Source organism: Pelobates fuscus, chromosome 2 (genome assembly GCF_036172605.1).
Source record: "Pelobates fuscus isolate aPelFus1 chromosome 2, aPelFus1.pri, whole genome shotgun sequence".
NCBI classification, from domain to species: domain Eukaryota; kingdom Metazoa; phylum Chordata; class Amphibia; order Anura; family Pelobatidae; genus Pelobates; species Pelobates fuscus.
The window spans coordinates 50,806,252-50,826,761 of record NC_086318.1 but is presented as its reverse complement, the minus strand read 5'-3'; the positions used below and the strand labels follow the sequence as shown (position 1 = coordinate 50,826,761).

General features: G+C 36.3%; 1 protein-coding gene across 1 annotated transcript in view; it reads right to left on the bottom strand.

Moving 5' to 3' along the window:
• NBAS (NBAS subunit of NRZ tethering complex) overlaps nucleotides 1–20,510 on the bottom strand; it is a 676,063-nt gene that overhangs the window by 590,162 nt on the left and 65,391 nt on the right. Inside the window, exons 10-12 of the mRNA XM_063442147.1 lie at nucleotides 17,523–17,661; nucleotides 15,520–15,588; nucleotides 3,617–3,745 (exon numbers count right to left, since the gene is read on the bottom strand). Coding sequence (XP_063298217.1) covers nucleotides 3,617–3,745; nucleotides 15,520–15,588; nucleotides 17,523–17,661 — 337 coding nt within the window. The remainder of the gene's footprint in view (nucleotides 1–3,616; nucleotides 3,746–15,519; nucleotides 15,589–17,522; nucleotides 17,662–20,510) is intronic.

Below are 20,510 nucleotides of genomic sequence, written 5' to 3'. Positions count from 1 at the left end.
AGTTTGCGCAATAGCCTCCCAAAACTTTCCTATGGGAAAGCATTGGATTGGCTGAGATCATCAACATTGATGATCTAATCTTTGGAGGTGGAGCCAGCTGCTGCCAGACCTGCACAGTGTGGGAGAAAAGGTGCGTAAAATTACCTTTTTACAGAGATTGGTCAGGGGTCAGTACCCTAAACAGCCACTACATAGCTATAGTGTCAGGAACACATGTTTGTGTCTATAGTGTTCCTTTAAGGAAATATGTGCTAGAAAGCAATCTGTATAAAACGGTTATCTTTATGATGTATTTATCTAACTGTTCTTATACAGCTTTCTTTTCCAGAGAGCATTAGAAAATATAGCAATGACAGGAAGAGAGATACGCAATTAGACATACTGATACAAAGGGAGTGGAGATCCCTGTTGTTTTGCTTTTAATCTAACATTTACAGCACTTTTATACAAAGTACTAGGCATGATGGCCAGTGATTATCCTTACTACACCTCATTACTGCCTTTTAGTTACTGTCTAATAAAGCTATGGGTGGGACGCTTTCAATTCCAGTATATTATGCTGTAATTTGACTATTTGGTGTTTTTATTTAGTCTTTTCTTTTGTGCATATATCTCTGGATAAATCTAATTTTAATAAATAAAGATTGAACTTGCGCAAACCTTGATGTGTGCATCTTGATTTAGCAATTCACTTGCTTTCAAACACAATTTATAAAGAACATTTCTTTGGCCTTGAAGTGTGCATCGTTAAATGGCAGAGACGCTCAGTGAAAGGTCTTTCAATGCCAATTCAATTAGATAGTCCGAGACATTATCAGCCTCATGTAGCACTTATTTCCGAACCTAAAAGGTCTAGATTTACAATATGTAGCACGGCAGTTTTTAAATCATTAAAAATTACTTTTTGTGCATTCTGGGCGAGCAGAAGAATTTAAAAAAGTGTTTTTCGATGGTCGAATTGTTGTTTCTTTACCAAAAATGTCCTGGTTGACAGTACAACAATAATCAAGTTGATATATTGAGATATTGAGATATAAGTAAAACTGGTCATTTTTAAGTTAAAACACACACCAATATCTACAATAAAAAAATACTAGAATACTGTAATACAGTTGGTATCAAATAGTGGTTAAAACTATATTTGTACTATATATTGTACTCACAAACACTTAATGATAGTAGGCCTTAAAACTCCTCAAACTATAGGACTCTTCCCTCTTCTTTGTTCTCACATCCGAAACATATATGTGGGGAGAGAGAGAGAAGTGGACACATAGAATTATTTATTGGCCGCTTCTCGTGGCTGATGATTGCATGCTGATTTGTTTATTGTTCCTGAGGAAGTCCATGTCGTCCATGGACAAAATGCGGGACTGCTTTTTTTAAGTGTTCATTATTTTATTGATAGCTGCTCCAACACCCTGAGAATATTTGTAAGTGGAGTACCAGTGGATATGGTGATATGCCTCTCCTGTTTTTATATCTTGTAAGTACGACCAATAAATGTAATCTTTTATACCAGTGAAGATCTACTCTATGTGTCCACTTCTCTCTCTTCTCACATATATGTTTTTTTAAAGTGCAAATTAGCACTATTGTAATTAAACAACTAAGAGCACTGACAGAACATAGTCTATATATATATATATATATATATATATAGAAAGTAAACAAATCACTGTGTACTCTCAGGTCTTCAAACATCACAACAAGTGTATTTCAAATATTAAATGCTGTGGACATCAAATCAACGTTTCGACCCCATTGATTTGATGTCCACAGCATTTAATATTTTAAATAAACTTTTTTTGATGTTTGAAGACCCGAGAGTGCATCGTGATTTGTTTACTTTCTACATATTTAATGTTAACGAATTGCACCCAGGCAAGTATCAACTATTTTGTCAGCTAAAGGTGGAGTGCCAAGTCATTTTTTGAATATATATATAATATATATATAAACACACACACACACACACACACTTATTATCATGTTCAGTTGGTACTCGTAGCTGTTTAATTAAAATAGTGCTATTTTGCACTTTAAAGATATCACCAATGTGCGTTACACAATAAATACTGGTTGTAAAGAAGTCAATTCCACATGTGTAAATGCCACCATTTAATTACTTAGTAGATGTTGTCATCACATCAGTTGTTGCCAGTGCTTACAGTTTATTTGATGCAATCTCAAAACTGTTTAAATCTAATACCTTTTCTAACTTAATTCTATAGGGTTTTTTTTTTTTTTTTAACTAAACATATTATCTGTGTGCCTTTAAATCTCTGAAGATACAAATGCAAAGGTTCACTAAGGCCAGCCAAAAGGATAAGGATTTAAAGAGCATCTTGACTAAAGAACCGTTCAGACAATGACCTTGCTGGCATATGCTCTACCCATAACCTTGGATGACAGCAAAAAAGGTACAGGGATTTTCTTTTCCACAGTAATTAATGTCAGCCGAAATCAGAAAGGGTCCCCCATCCTCTGGTCAAAACAATCTAAAGCGACACAATTCATCAAACAAATACAGTGGGTTCAAATGGACATTTCATCCGCACCAAGGGGAGATGAAAAGACTGAAGATTAGGAGATATGATGACCTTGGTTGTACCACCACGTAGCTAAAATCAATTGCTTTCTGAATGAGTTGCAAACATTTCCTTTAACAAATTTCTCAGAAATCCTCAGCTGTAGTGAAGTATGTGCATTAAGGGGAATAAGAGAGGATTAGCCTTTTTCACAAAGCTTCCTTAAATAGAATGGACGCCGAGTAGTGCGTATAAAATATTTCTTGCATTTTTAAAAAAAAATTAAAATGTTATTGCAAGTAATTAAGGATTGCTTGGAAGTTGTATTGTGTTTCACCATGTATGCTTGTTGTACAGTTATTATTTTATATGTTTTATACAGTATGCAGTTGTACTTAGTCTAGATTGTAAGTGCACTCAGTTTGGGATCCTATCTCCAGATGTATATTCTATTAGACTTGTGGACTTACTGTCTAGAATGTCATAAGGACGGAACATTCCAAGTACCATAATGATTACAGTCCACTGAAATAGATTTGGTGCCAAGAATGCTCTGGCATCCTCCCAGAATAATTTGGTAGACCATTTTACAACAGTTTGACATGACAACTTACCTTGGTCCCTTGGTTGCCTGTTTTACATCAAGGCTTATTCTGCCAGATATCTTCACTGAACTAAGCAGGATCAAGACATGCTTTCAGACAATGATAATGGCTCTGCATAGGCCAATCTTAGCATATGGAGATAACTAGATTCTCCTGAAATAATGGAGCCACTGGGATTACTATGGGAGGGTACACCTGGCAAGATGACCATTAAAGCGACCTACATTCATTATGGTGCTCGTTGTGTTCATTTAGGTGGAGGCATGTATATCAGGCTTTCAATCTATTTATTCATTCCCATTTTTAAAATAATTTGATTACTATTTGTTTGAGAAATCTTACATTTGAAAACACTAAAAAAAGTTACATTCATTTTATGACTCTTTCCAAAAATGCACCATACAACCTTCTACTGAATGCGCTACATAGTAACATACAATCTTACAGAATTCAAATAAGACATATAATTGGGGTAAATACCTGCTCACACAGAGACCAGTACCCTTGCAGTTTAAGAGATGGGACTTCCCAGATGGTTAGTTTGCCTGAGAAGTGAATTGCAGCCAGAAGTGTTCCGTCAGGAGAAAGGCTCAGCTTAAAAATGCCATCCTAAAACAACACAAGATCAAAACTATGTATTATAATACAAGTACTTACAAACAGCCCGTAAGAAATTGTTGCGCAAGAAACTAAAAACACTGCTACAAAGAAAAAAATAAATTTCTAAGGACATAATGGGAAAAGGAAAAAATGATATGTTAAAAAGTATTTATAGACCCCTAAAAAATGTTTTCACAAAATGCATATTAAAAAAATAGAATCATCCCTATCTAGGACAAAATTAATGGAATCTTAATAAAAAATAAAATAATAATAATAATGAAATAATAGGGTAATACAGGAGTAAATTAATTTAAGCGATATTGGTCATGATTTAATATTTTGGATAGACCTTTCGAATGATTTAATATCATTAGATAAAAGTTTTAAAATAATTAATATTTTAAAAAAATATTTTAATATTTTCATATATTTTTATATATTGATATTTTTATATAGTATATATTTTAATATCTAAAAAAAATAATGTAAAGAGTTTATCAAAAACTATTAAATTGATGCAAATACTGTTTAAATCAAAGCTATTATGTTTACTTATCCTTATATTTAGAGGAACACTATAGGGTCAGGAATGCAAATGTGAATTTCTGATCCTATAGTCTTACAAACACTATTTAGTCCTACTACAAACGCCACCTCCCCTAAATACAGTAAAAACTCAACTTTATTTCCAGCACCGCTCAGCTCTGCCACTGATCCGCGTCCTTGGCTGACATCATCAGAATAGATGATCTCAGCCAATCCAATGCATTCCCATAAGAAATTGCACTTTTAAGATATCACAAAGTGATATCCCATAGGAAAGTATTAGATTGGCTGAGATTGTCAATTCTGAGAAAGTCAGCCAAGGAGGAGGGGCAGGGTGTGGAACCAAACGCTGCCCTGGCCAATCAACATTTCCTCATAGAGATGCATTGAATGAAAAAGTTCAGCATCTGAGTGACCGTCTGAGTGACAGCCACTGGAGGCGTCCCTAAGCTGTGATGTAAACACCGCCTTTTCTCTGAATGCCTCATGTATCATTTGTGATATATGATGTATTAAATATATATGAGAGACACTTATTTTTTAATAATAGATTCATTTTCAAACAAGCAAAATAAACAAACTTGTTAGAGAAATATGGAATGGAAGTTGGTTAATGAAGGATCAATATGAGAATAGCCTTAGCCCCTTTTTTCGGGCACAAACAAATATAAAATTGAATGTCATACTGTAACTTCACCCCAGGAGTGTATGCTTCCAGCATTAATAAATCAGACACGATGCTGAGGACATCACAAACTAGTAGTGGGTGTTTTTTTGTGTTTTATATACAGGCCATCTTTGCAGCTTGGAAAATTAACAAATGAGCAAAATATACCTTCAAATCCATTTGAATTCAGTATTGAATGCAAAGCCTCAAACCACCACAGAAGTAAAGTATAGATACATTATGGCGAAGGAATCTCCATGAAAGATTTTGAGACATCAGTTTGGTTATTGAAAGAGTTAACATGGAGTGGATAGTGAACAGATTTATTATTTCCTCCAGTCGAGCTTAAGATGGCCTTAGCCAGTTTGGAGTCAGTCATGTGAAGCTGCCAATCACGCTAAACGTGAATTTATACCATTGCGAACCAAGGCACGAATTCCTATACAATTGCAGCTCTGCACTGCTGGCCTTGTATATTTCATGTACGGAATTAAATTCACCATGCTTCATATCCTTCCAGATCGCCGCTATAATAGCATTAAATCTTTAAGGCATGGCTGAAAAATAACAATTATTATTGGAACGCCATTTGAACAATAATATGCTTGATTTGGTTTTAACTAATAAAACACAAATGCGGCTTCTCGCTTACACCATCATTTGACATTTGGCAAGGCCATAACCCATGAATCATACACAACCCCAACAACAACAAAAATGTGTGCATATGAATTTACACAACACAATACAATACATAGACAAAAACACTAATAAGAGAAAAGGCAGGGCTTAATTACATTATTTTGTAAATAGGCGTGAAGTAACGCTGATTAGATATGTAATGAAAGAGAAATACCACTGGATAACAGTGAAGGGTAGGAAAATGACACCGTAGAGGGCAAAATATAACCGAATAAAAATAAATGTAAAACTGCTTTTTAAACACTCAATAAACATAAACACTCAAATATATTATTTTGCTTTGCCATTTAAAGCCCAATTTCAACTAATGTATCTTGAATCTCACGGCTACGTTTTTAAAGTAGACCTGCAGGTCTCAATATCTCCATTAAAACGATCTCATATTTGGGTTTAAACAAGCAGGATGAGTCTGGTTTACGTTTTCACTATATTAATCACAAAAGCTAGTGCAGTCAGGTACTGAGCCAAGCTTAATCCGTTCAGTCTCAAAATGCGACTATCTAGCCTGACTCTTATTCTTACTTTAACTAAAATTGTGATGCCACTTTGTATAATTTGATGTTTTTATAAAGCTTACTATATAATCCTGTTCCTTCCCCTTAAAAAAAAAAATAGTGCAATGCTTTTGATGCCATACTACTGTTACTATATAAATATATATTTATTACCCCTGTTATTTATTTCCTTCCCAAAATTCACAAAAATTAACAACATCCTCCAGGTAGACCAATCGTTTCTGGGATAGGCTCACTTTTATGTAACCTTTCCCAATATATTGATACCCTTCTTCAGCCTTCGGTTAAACTTATGAAATCCTATTTAAAAGACTCCATGTCACTTTTAAAATTTTTAAGTGATTTTACTTGGAAAACAAATTTTATACTAGTCACATGTGACGTTCAGTCTCTTTATACCATTATTCCCCATGATAAAGGCTGTCAAGCTATAAAATAAATTTTAACCAAAGAAGCTAGGATCCCAGATATTCAAATTGATTTTATAATGGAAGGTATAAATATTTAAAAAAATAATTACTTTTGGTTTTTAGACTCATTTTATCTGCAAAAGAGAGGTACTGCTATGGGGACTAGGTTTGCCCCTAGTTACGCCAATTTGTTTATGGCTGACTGGGAAACCGAAGCTATTTGGGGCAACCACACGTGGCGGGCAAACCTAGTCTCCTACTTCAGATATATAGATGACCTCTTTTTTATTTGGGACGGACCAGAAAACCATCGTATTGATTTTATTAACCATCTAAATACCAACAATAGGGGTATTATTCTCACACATGAATATAGTAAGGAATCTATTAATTTTTTTAGATCTTAGCATTTTTATCAATAAGGGACAACTCCAAACAAAAACTTTTTTTAAACAAGTATGTGTAAATACGGCTATAGATAGATTCAGCTGCCATTATAAGCCTTGGCTTGAGAGTGCCCCAAAAAGTCAATTTTTGCGCCTTCGCAGAAATTGTTCAGAACTTACAGATTTTAATGAACAAGCAGAGGTTTTAAAAAATAAATTCATGGAAAAAAAGTATTTAGAACCTGATCTAAATACTACAATTAGTATAGTAAAACAAAAAGAACGAAAATAACTTCTGATGTATAAAAATAAAGAAAACAATGAACCAATATTACTTCCAGTTATTTTTTATTTTAATAATAAAAGTAATGGTGTTAAAAAAAATAAGAAGAAAACATTGGCATATACGTAAACATGATGAGATACTCAACCCTATCATACCCATTCACCCAAATATTGTTTTTAGAGGAGCACCTAATTTTAAATCTATTTTAACCACAAATTTTACCAAAAAATCTCCTTCCAAAAATTTATCTTTTTTCCCTCAGACGAAAGGTTTTTATAGATGTAAACAATGCATTGTATGTAAAACTACAGATCATTCTATTCCATCTAAAGTTACAAAATTCATGTCAAATAGGACCAAAAAAATTTATAATATTTATGATTTTATATGTTGTAATACGAAAAATGTTATTTATCTGCTCGATGTGCCCATGTGGCCTCCAATATGTGGAGATGACCACAAGGTGCTTAAAGATAATACTGAGCGAACATTGCAGAAATATCAAAAATGGATACTTGAACCATACAGTATCCAAACATTTTATTATGCATAATAAAGATCCATGTCTATTAAAATGTATTGGTATAAAAAAAATGTTCTATCCCTTGGCGTGGAGGTGATACAAAAAAGATGCTTGGAAAAACAGACATGGAATGGGTGTATAAACTTCAGACTCTTATACCCCATGGTCTTAATGCAGATTTTGATTTACACAACTTTTTATGAAAACTGATGCCTGTATCTTTAAAAATTATGTTTTTATTGTTATTTATAATATATGCATTTTTTTTATACAGGTATTTTTAATATTATTTTATATTAGTCTTATTTTTTATATGCTAGTTTTCTCTTTTTTCTTTTTATATTGTGGACTTTTATCTATTTCTTAATTGATGTTTGATATTATTTATCTAATTTCCCCCTTTTTTTCTTTATTATATTTGAGTTTGGTATTAGATTTTCCCAGTTATTTTATTTTATTTGCTGCATCCTATTCTTATATTATAGCTCCCATTATCGTTGGTTAAACTAAACTGCATTTCCCAAGATGCATTTCGGCTAATACCTCCGATTTGCGGAAGTGCTGTTAATCATGTGACTATTAACTGTTTTAAATCAAATTTCCCTTCCTCGTTTTACAATTGTAACTATTACAATCATTTTGAATAGGTTTAAACTACCTAAATATATATGTATTTGTTATGTTTTATGCGGCCAATAAGACTAAATTTCCCATGCGGCATTGCGGTTTACTTCCGAAACGCGGAAGTGCCGAACGGTCATGTGACTATTTTAAAACGTTTTTAAACACATTTTCTCACCCTCGTTTTCGATTTAAATGTATCAGAATCATGTTATAGTATTATTATCTATGTATCTATTGAGTTATTTATGCAATTTATTGTTTTAATAATGTTTTTATTTCTGATTGGATGTACCATTTTTTGGCGCCAAATTTCAATTAGTTCTGTTCTTATACAATACCTATTAGCCAGATATCACTGTTATTCCATTTGAAAAAGTATTTTCGACGAAACGCGTTATGGAAATTTAAATTGTGTTCTTTTATATATATTAAAGTATTTTTGGTCATTTTATTGTGCCAATTACCGTTTTTATAGACACAACTTTTATTTTTTACCCTGGCTTTTTAGTATTACAGTGATACCTCGGTTCACGAACTTAATTCGTGAACTGACTCTGGTCGCGAACCGAATTGGTCGTGAACCGAGGCACATTTTCCCATAGGGTTCAATGTAAATCCGGTTAATCCGTGCTGACTTTTTTTGGGGGGTTTTTGAAGCCCAAAAATATGAAACAAATGACAATACACATTAGTAAAGTACAGTATACTGTAGTTATTTATTAAGAGAGGACAGTAAGGTGGGAGGCAGTTATTGTTTGGGGGGAGAGTCCCCCTCCATAAGGACATCAGGGAGATCTTCTTCAGGGGTTTCCTCTCTCCTTTGTCTCCTAGCTGCAGGCTCAGTTTGTCTGAAAAATCTGTCCAATGTCACTTGTCTCTTTCTGCGCTGCATAACCCTCCGGAAATGAGAGACCACATTATCATTCATGAGATTTAACACTCTGTTTGTGACAGTAATGTTGGGGTGGTGCTTTTCAAAGAAATCATGGCACTCATTCCATTTTTGCATAATGGATTTTATGGCATCACTGCTAACCTCCTCCCTTTCTTCTTCCTCCTCATTGGAATGCTCCTCAAGAAGTGCCTTCTGCTGCTCACTGTGGAGTTCATAAAGTTCTTCCGTGGTCAGCTCCTCCCTATGTTCCTCAACAAGCTCTTCCACATCAGCACCATCAACGTCCAGACCCATATTCTTGCCCATGGACACAATTTCCTCCACTACCTCTGCATCAGACCCTTCTAAGTCATGTTCACGTTCAGCGACACATTCTGGCCACAGTTTCCTCCAGGCTGAACTTAGGGTTCGGGAAGTGACCTCTTCCCAGGCTTTGTCAATGAGGTTAATGCAGTGGACAACATTGAAATGTTTCTTCCAGAATTCTTTCAAAGTCAAGGATGTCTCTGAAGTGACATTAAAACACCTAGTGAAGAGCGCCTTTGTGTACAGCTTCTTAAAGTTGCAGATGACTTGCTGGTCCATGGGCTGCAGAAGTGGTGTTGTGTTGGGGGGGAGGAACTTTACCTTGATGAAGTCATACTCAGCATCCATATCATCCACCAAGGCTGGAGGGTGTGCTGGGGCATTGTCCATCAGAAGAAGGCACCTTTCAGGCAGCTGGTTATCAGAAAGATATTTTCTGACGGTGGGTGCAAACACCTCGTGCAGCCATTCCATAAACAATTGCCTTGTGACCCAAGCTTTGGCATTGGCTCTCCACATGACGGGCAGTCTGGCCTTGTTCACATTTTGTTCCCTAAATGCACGAGGGGTCTGAGAATGGTACACCAGTAGTGGTTTAATTTTCAGATCGGCGCTTGCGTTGGCACACAGCAAAAGGGTCAATCTGTCCTTCATGGGCTTGTGCCCTGGTAGGGCCTTTTCCTCCTGTGTGATATAGGTTCTGTTCGGCATTTTTTTCCAGAAGAGCCCTGTTTCATCACAGTTGAACACTTGTTGAGGGACGTATCCTTCTGTCTTCATGAATTCTGCAAATTCTAACTTGTAAGCTTCTGCTGCGGCCTTGTCAGAACTGGAAGCCTCACCATGTCTAATCACACTGTGGATGCCAGTTCTCCTGCGGAATTTTTCAAACCACCCTCTACTGGCTTTAAATTCGTCACTTGCTGCACTTGTAGAGGGGCTTCTTTGCTGTAAATCACTGTGCAATTTCCTGGCTTTCTCACAGATCATAGCTTCACTTACACTATCACCTGCCAGCTGTTTCTCATTCAACCACACCAACAAAAGTTTTTCCACCTCTTCCAGCACTTGTGTCCTCTGCTTGGTTAACATTGTTACTCCTTTTGCAACATCAGCTCCTTTGATGGCGGCTTTGTTTTTCAGAATAGTCGAAATTGTTGACTTTGCCATCTTGTACTCCGAAGCCAGATCAGTCACACGAATACCACGGTCATGCTTTTCTATAATTTCCTTCTTCAGCTCAATGGTTATTTTCTTCACAACCTTGCTGTCACCTTTACTACTGCTGTGCACTTTCTTTTTGCCACCATGCTTGCGCTGCACATTCTTGTCACTTGCATTTCCACTTTGCACATTGTCACCTGCATTTCCACTTCGCACATTGTCACCTGCATTTCCACTTTGCACATTGTCACCTGCATTTCCACTTCGCACATTGTCACTTGCATTTCCACTTTGCACATTGTCACTTGCATTTCCACTTTGCACATTGTCACTTGCATTTCCACTTTGCACATTGTCAACTGCATTTCCACTTTGCACATTGTCAACTGCATTTCCACTTTGCACATTGTCACTTGCATTTCCACTTTGCACATTGTCACTTGCATTTCCACTTTGCACATTGTCACCTGCATTGCTGTTCTTGTCACCTTTATTGCTGCTCCGCACTTTCTTCTTTCCACTATGCTTCTTGGGAGCCATATTGGGTGTCCAGTGAACTGTACAGTATGTACTGTATGGGATAAAATACAGTATAATCACTTATAATGCTTGCAGAGTACAGTACTTCTTTCTGTGTACTGTATGTACTGTATGTGATAAAATACAGTATACTTAATCACTTACTGTACTGTATAATGCTTGCAGAGTACTTCTTTCTGTGTACAGTATGTACTGTATGTGATAAAATACAGTATAATCACTTCTAATGCTTGCAGAGTACTTCTTTCTGTGTCTCTTATTCTTGCTTCTTCTCTCCACGGTCTTCCTACAGGAAGTCCCGACCATGTGACAGCCTGAAATTAGCATTAAAATGGCCGCGGCTTGCGTTCGTGAACCGAGGCGGAGTTCGTGAACCGGAGCATATTTTTACGAACTTTTCTGTTCGTGAACCGAGTTGTTCGTGAACAGAAGCGTTCGTGAACCGAGGTATCACTGTATTTTATTTACCTTTTAGTGGTTTTATATAAAACCTCTGGAGAAAGAAAAAATATCCCTGGAAGTTTCCTGTACTAAAAGAAATCCTTAGGTGAGGATCAATCCACCCACGCTGTCATCACAGAGCAGTTGGTCTGCTCTTGTCTTGTAAGTACATTCTTTTATTATTTTATCAATTTTACTATACAGTGAGCACTATCGGTTGTCTCTTTTATCCCGAGAACTGGACACCAGTGACGGAGAGGAATCCATTTATATCCCATAAGGGGATTAAATTGCTGTATCCGCTTCACCCCAGAGCTGGATATTAGCTCTGGCAAATGTGAGTTTTATACTATTACTCCTTTACGTCTACATTTGAATTTTACATACTGCACCATTGGTTGTCCTTCTCTCTTTTTATCTTTTATATAAAGTGGATCCACTACAGCAGTAGAAGAAATCACCACCAAAGACCATTTGTAAGGATAAAATAGTTGGACTTTTTCCTTTTAATCTGACTTTTTATTACTGATTGTGGCGCAGCCTTTTTTATTGTTTTTACTGTTACTATATGACTATGAATCTGTTTGTACCTGCTGTTGTGGCAGTGCTAAGCTAATGTTTAATTTTTGCATTAATAAAATAAAGAATTTAAAAAAAAAAATGCTTGAGAAAGCTCAAGCCTGAGGTCAATTTGGTGTTTTATGAATGTCTGAAATCCAATACATTGTATGGAAGAATTCAGACCTTTCTGTGTCTTTTTTTTTTTTTTTTTTAACTAAAACACTGAATTGCTCTGAATGGTAATTGATGTTTGGAGTTCATTTGAAATTGACATCATTAAATACCCAAATTGCAGTTTGCTTTTTTTTTCCTCTAAATTCAGCAATTTGTTGGCATGTATAGAGTGTAATGCAGAGGTAGCAACCTTCGGCACTCCAGATGTTATGGACTACATCTCCCCTGATGCTTTGCCAGCATCATGGTAGTAAGAGCGTTATGGGAGATGCAGTGTGCAACAACTTGAGTGCTAAACACATTACCTACCCAATGTATAGTGCACGATCTGAGTCATTTAAGGGAAAACAAATACCATTAAGACTTATCGCAAATATTCACAAAGAAATGCAGAAAGTGAACCCTGAAGGAACTAAGGGACTGAGAGGTCTGTAATAAGAAGTGCTGAGAACATCTGTTACATAATTAAACATACATACACTATTTAACCACTAACCTAACTTTATCTTCCCACAATTTTAATGTAAACTGTATAAAAAGCATATACTGTGTAAATACTGCATGTACTTTAAATATTATGTATATGTTTTATAGTACACTGATATACCGTATATACTAGAGTATAAGCCGACCCGAATATAAGCCGAGGCCCCTAATTTTACTCCAAAAAACTGGGAAAACTTATTGACTCGAGTATAAGACTAGGGTGGGAAATGCAGTAGCTACTGGTAAATTTCTAAATAAAATTAGATCCTAAAAAATGTATATTAATTGAATATTTATTTACAGTGTGTGTATATAATGAATGCAGTGTGTGTATGAATGCAGCATGTGCGTATGAGTGCAGTGTGTGTATGAGTGCAGTGAGTGTGTGTATGAGTGCAGTGTGTGTATGTATGAATGCAGTGTGTGTGTATATGAGTGATGTGTGTGTATGAATGCAGTGTGTGTGTATGAATGCAGTGTGTGTGTATGAGTACAGTGTGTGTGTGAGTACAGTGTGTGTGTGAGTGCAGTGTGTGTATGAGTGCAGTGTGTGTATGAGTGCAGTGTGTGTATGAGTGCAGTGTGTGTATGAGTGCAGTGTGTGTATGAGTGCAGTGTGTGTATGAGTGCAGTGTGTGTATGAGTGCAGTGTGTGTATGAGTGCAGTGTGTGTATGAGTGCAGTGTGTGTATGAGTGCAGTGTGTGTATGAGTGCAGTGTGTGTATGAGTGCAGTGTGTGTATGAGTGCAGTGTGTGTATGAGTGCAGTGTGTGTATGAGTGCAGTGTGTGTATGAGTGCAGTGTGTGTATGAGTGCAGTGTGTGTATGAGTGCAGTGTGTGTATGAGTGCAGTGTGTGTATGAGTGCAGTGTGTGTATGAGTGCAGTGTGTGTATGAGTGCAGTGTGTGTATGAATGCAGTGTGTGTATGAATGCAGTGTGTGTAAGAATGAAGTGTGTGTATATGAATGCAGTGTGTGTATGAATGCAATGTGTGTGTATGAGTGCAGTGTGTGTGTGTGTGTGTGTGTAGCGGAGCCTTGGTGGGGGGTGGGCAATTTTATTATTTTAATAATTTTGTATTGTTTTTTATTATTATTTTTTTTAATTTAATTATTATTATTTTTATTATATTAAAAAAAAATTCGTCCCCCCTCCCTGCTTGATACATGGCAGGGAGGGGGGCTCTGCTTCCCTGGTGGTCCAGTGGCATTGGCAGTTCAGTGGGGGGGGGGGGGGGCTGTCGGGAAGCACTTACCTCTCTTGCAGCTCCTGTCAGCTCCCTTCTCCTCTGCGCCGGTCCGTGCAGCTCCTCTCTCAGCTCACAGTGTAAGTCTCGCGAGAGCCGCACTATGACCCCGCGGCTCTCGCGAGACTTACACTGGGAGCTGACCGAGGTGCTGAACGGACCGCCGCAGAGGAGAAGGGAGCTGACAGGAGCTGCAAGAGAGGTAAGTAAGATCTCTGCAGCCCCCACGGCCCCATTGTCTGTATTATGGCAATGTAAATTGCCATAATACAGACATTGACTCGAGTATAAGCCGAGTTGGGGTTTTTCAGCACAAAAAATGTGCTGAAAAACTCGGCTTATACTCGAGTATATACGGTATGTACTTTCCTGCCATTTAATTCACAGATCAAGTGAGAAAAAGTAAAAGTAAAACATTCTATAGTTATATATATATATATATATATATATATATTTATATATATTTATTTATTAACTGTATAATATATTAAATTAGATTTTACATTGCTCCTCCTTTTCTTCACTTCTCACTTGATCTAAAAATCAAAAAATAAAATACAAATGTAGTGGTTGTCTTCTAACCATCAATTATGTGCCCCCTACCCCTCCCACCTTATATTTAAGGATATATTGCACTATTACTGTTCCCTTTTTTTCTTTTGTTTTCTTTCTCTGAGATACCCGATATTGTGTAACGGACAAAGACTCTATTGACATATGTTCATATTTGTGTTTTATGTGTGATCTCACTTATGGGTTACTTTTTTTTTCCTAGGTGCAGTCATCTATTGTTTGTTTTTGACATATTTGTATTTTCACAAGGTTTTGGAAAACCTTGTAGGATTGACTGCTGTCTCCTCTATAAGTATATAGCGAGCACCTAATGTTTGTGTAACTTCCATTCGTCCATATAGCATTTGAGTTCAGATTAGTTGCAATTTGTTTAAAACCATTTGCACAAGTCAATAAATTAAATACACACAAGGTGTATAACTACTGCACTTCCTATACCACCCCACAATTTTAGTTAGACGTGTAAAGTGCTTAGTACACCTTTTAGTGCTCTATAATTAAAATATTGAACTGTATTACTACAGCATTTACAGTGCTTGTCCAACCCACACTTTGATATACCATGTAAATTGCGTGTTAGTACTATAGAAATAAAACATACAAATATGTGCCTTTTCACAGACATATTAAGCCAACTATGTTGTTATTAAAACTTGTTTCTCAATGCAATAAGCTTAAATCAAATGTATATTCACCTGCTGGAACTAAATTAATGAAGTAATTCTCTATTACCTGTTCTGTTCCGTGTCTGCTAGATAATCGAAACTTAATAATCCTCCACAATCCTTTTCTCTTCAGCGCCTATGAAACGAGACCAAGTCATGTGTTACAACCGCGACAAACATGAAATGTTTCATTTCTACAGATAGTCGGCTATCCACCCCTCCAGAAATTAACAATGAAGAAAACGTAAGCCCCTTAAGGAATTACATTTCCTAATATACATCTTCAGCCCCTTTGGGAAATTTTTAAATTAATTTGCACTGATCGGGAATTATTTCAACTTAATTTTAATTTATTTATTTTTCTTCAGAAAGACTCATCAAGCACAAATATTCACTTTGCATAATACTTTTATCCAAGAGTTCATTACTTTTAATTGAATTTGGAGCAAAACTGCACAAAATGAATAAACAGGTCTCCTCACAGCAGCATATTTTATACATTATCTGTAAAATGCTTTAGATTTTACAGGGCTAGGCAACCTTCGGCACTCCAGATGTTGTGGACTACATCCCCCATAATGCTCTTACACCCATAACGCTGGCAAAGCATCATGGGAGGTGTATCCCAAAAGATCTGGAGTGCCGAAGGTTGCCTACATGCTATCCAGTTTGCCAACTAAATAATGCATTTTTTTACCTTTATACATATTTATACGTGTCTACCAACCAGATCCATAATATCTAAGTATCCGATTTGTTAGATGTTACAAGGTATAAGTAGAACTTCTGGATTGATCATGCTAAAAGGGTTAATCCAAGTACCATGACCACTTTATTGATTTGCTTTAAGACGATGCACATGCAGAGATTAATCCCTTAGTTGTTGCAGATCTAACCCCACCTCCGGAATCGTCATTAGCCCGTCCAGAAAGTTCCAGGCTGGAGAATATCAATTCTGAGTTAAATTGCCACCAGGTGCATAGCAGCCAATATCACAACACCCCTTGTACAGCCCCTGTCATCCACTCTGTTAATCCTCAATGCCCTCCCCTCTCCTTTAAGGAGGAGACGTTAAGCAAAGAGGTTTGGGCTACAGGGAAAATTCGGCAATAGAATGCAGGTGAATATTAGTGTTATGGACAAAATATTAGAATTAGTAAAATGTCTATTTACTAATGTCTATTTACTCTGTGTATCTGTATTCACTATGGTAAACTGACTGCCAGAGTAATTGCTTCCCCTTCCCTCCTGTGTCCAGCAACTGTTTCCCCTTCAGCCCCTTCCCCCTTCTTTGTTCAGTAACGGCTCTCTCATGAACTTGCCACGTGTAACAAAATGGTCCTGGAATGTGGGTGGGGGAGTTTTATGATGATGACATTAAATCCTGTAGGGTGGGTTTAGACAAGACCTCCTAACTGTTAACCAATTGTTGAATGTATACTTTGTGTTATCTATGACTATGCATATGACATATGTCTGGCTTATAAGGGGTCTCCCACCCCTCGGAATAAACACATTCCTGAAGTCTTTCATGAACCTGAAACTTGTGTCCGGTGTGAATTACTTTTAGGAAGCGTGCACGCAATTAAATAACCAATTTGGACAGGAGCAAATAGTCAAATAATCAAACACTTGATTTGATCCCTAACATTAGCTTTTATTTGGAGGGGTGAACTACGTCAAAGGGTTATTCTAACCAAAACCAGCATTTTAAATAAAACACTTTTTTGGTTGAGGTAACTCTTTAAGTAACATTTTATTCAGACTTTGGAAGTTTACTCCAGCACGCCATCTTAAATAAGGTAGAGGAAGAAATATAGCAAGAATGGACAAGGCAGAGCTACACACATATGGGTATAGAGCATGTGTGGTGATACTTTATACTGACTGCATGGGGTCAAGACAAGAAATGACTGGCCAAAAAAAGTCACCTCTTGGAATTTCTTAAGGGAAGGATAATATGAAGAAAGCAGGAAAAGAAGTAAGGGGAGAGGGCAGGAGGGAATAGTAGACACAGACTGAAACACTTATGTACACTTATGTAGTAAAACATTTTCTCTTTTAACTCACAGTGCCAACGTCATCCTCATAACTAGTGACCAGCTTGTAATGCATGGAGCCAGACATGACCCTCCAGGCCGATATTCCGCAAGCCGTAGCTTTGGACACTCCGTCCTCATTTGTCTCATTGCCTCCAATTAGGAGAAGCCTATAAAACAGATAAAATAAAACATCTCTATCAACTTCAGGAATGTACTTACATAGACCTCCATTTAATTAGGTTAGATAAGGTTTCCAAATGATTAATCATTTTGGATAAACTGTTAAAATGATATAATATCTTGAAAACTGTTAAATATTGAAATATTTAGGATTTATTTTAAAAATATGATGTGTTTTTAGACATTTTAATAACTTAAAAATGTGTTTCAAAGTTTATCCAAAAATATAAAGCCTACCCAACAATATTAAATCAAGGCTATAATCATTAGTTATTATGAGTATTCATAAGTAGGTATAGCTATTAGATTGCTTGTATGTTAATTTGTTTGTTTTTTTGTATTATTAATGGTAGACAACATTTACGCACCTAAACAAAGATGTCCTATTCATGTTTATGTGGAGCACCCTGTGGAATGATGCAATATTCTCTATTTACACAATACACGGTATAATCTGAAAAGTGTTTTTTGATGTTCCATCTCTTTATGCATTCTGTGAAGATATGTTGTCATATTCTATTGTCTCAATAAAGCTTGAATTGAAAATAAAAAAGCAAGACTAAAGGCCATTTGTTCAAACTCCTCCAGCATTCTATCCCGGAGCACAGAAATGTTACAGATTCATGTTCGGGATTAACGTTTAGACAACCGAATATCACTCTGCTTTGTTGTTCTGCAGGTTCTGACAATTTTTCTCGAAAACATTGTACTAACCAGTGAATAGCTCTATGCACGTATACTCCAACAGCCAAAATCACTTTAAGAAACCTAACCTTTTATTATTTTTATTGGCATGCAGACTTGTTCATCACTTGCACCTCTTCCCCATTAAATCATACATCTAATGAAATCATAAATCTAATTGGGTCTAAAATGAAAGAATATCTCCACTCAGAGCAAAACAACTTTTTTTTAGTACATAGTGGACTATTTAACACATTTATATCATTGTCACTGATACAAAATAACTCTACCCAACCCCATGATGTGCAATGAGCCGTACATCCCTTGTTTCATCAATTGTAAGCCCTGAACAAAATAGGATTTTCACAACATCTTAAATGTTCCATTGTGCATCATATACATATACCAAGGCAAACACCTTCACCACCTAAAAGTCGGTGTTTCCACCACACCCTCCCCCCCGAATGCCATGCAGATAATCCAAATGAGCACATATATCTGAGCACAGGTTTGATCAATTTTAGCTCATATTTTGCTGGTACCCTTATCAATGATATGAAGTCTCGAATTACTGGCTCTCATGTTAATGCATTGATTATAATCCTAATGTATGAAGGACAAGTCACAAGCTGAATGGTTTTAACCCATTTGGGACTCATCAGCATGATGCACTTCTGCTCCAGTGGGGGAATTCTATATTTCAGCAAAAAACTAAGCATTATTAAAGTTATAGTAATAGCAACAAGTATTTAAAAAAAAAAAATCTACAGACAGGGCAATCTAGGAAAATCTCATTACTTTAACCCCTTAAGGACCAAACTTCTGGAATAAAAGGGAATCATGACATGTCACACATGTCATGTGTCCTTAAGGGGTTAAAATATTGTGTGTGTTTGGAGATGTACTATTAACTTGCTAACCAATGTTTGATTCTTGCTCCATCAATTGCTTTTAGTGTAAGTGAAAGCGATGTAACGATTAGATGTGCACCATCAAAAGGCAGATTTATTGAACTTATAGTATATTTTTACGTAAGATACAAATCTTGCGATACAATGTTCGTAAAATATGATACCTATGGAGTGCCCTTTAAATGGATATGTTGATTTAACATCCATATATTAAATTGGTATGGATTCAACCCGGTTTGAGGAAATGCCCAGACAAGAAGGTTACAGTTTCAAGGTCCATTTACACGACGATCCAATCCATAGTCTGTGCGCACGCATGGTATTTGACATGTTCAGTAAGCTTCAGATAAATGGAATCCAATTTTAAACTGTAATTTAAAATAAGTTCTCCTGCCATTTAGTTAACTAAACGAACAGCTGTGTATGTAGGATTTTTTTTATAGCATATGCCTAGACATATATTGTATACATTTACAGATTTAACTATCATCTATACATTAAAACAGACTTTGCTGCTTTCTTCATTCAATAGCTCCAATTACACATTAGCTATTTTGTCTTTAACAAAGTCTTTCTGGGAGGGAAAAATACATTAAAAAAAATGATGCTGAAAAACAATCTTCCTAGGGCGAACTGTATCATAATAACAGAATATATGCCAATTCCACGAAATGTAATTACTCCAATCATAGTAATTGCTCTCTCATTTGTTACCATGCAAGGCCATTGCCAACTGGATTCAACACAACAACACGGTATTACATTTTCTACAGAGAGGAGAAAAAAAAAAAAAAAAAAAACTGAAAGTTAGCCTGAAGCAGATATTATTCAAAGAATGTCAAATCGTGAATGAATGTCGTGCAGCAATATTCCATTCTGGCACATCAGTGTTGCAAAGTCTACCCACGCAGTACCCCAAGTGACACGCCAGTAGGTGAAAATTGCATATAATTGTTGTCATTTTTGTTTTAAAAGACAGACTTTTGAAAAACAACCGTTGCCTCAACTTAGGTTCTCTATAAAATACAAATATGTTTTAGAACAAGGAAAATGTGTCACTGTTATCGAAGCGGGACTGAGTTGAAGATTAGGTCACTTTATGTGAGATATTCAAAACTGTACTTCTTTATGGAGTGAGCTTACAAACTGCACAGACAGAACACGCGCAACAAGGAAGCCAAGCGGTAGCTATCTAGCAGTAGACGGTCAGACCCCATGATCCATAAGCCAGGTTTTAGAGG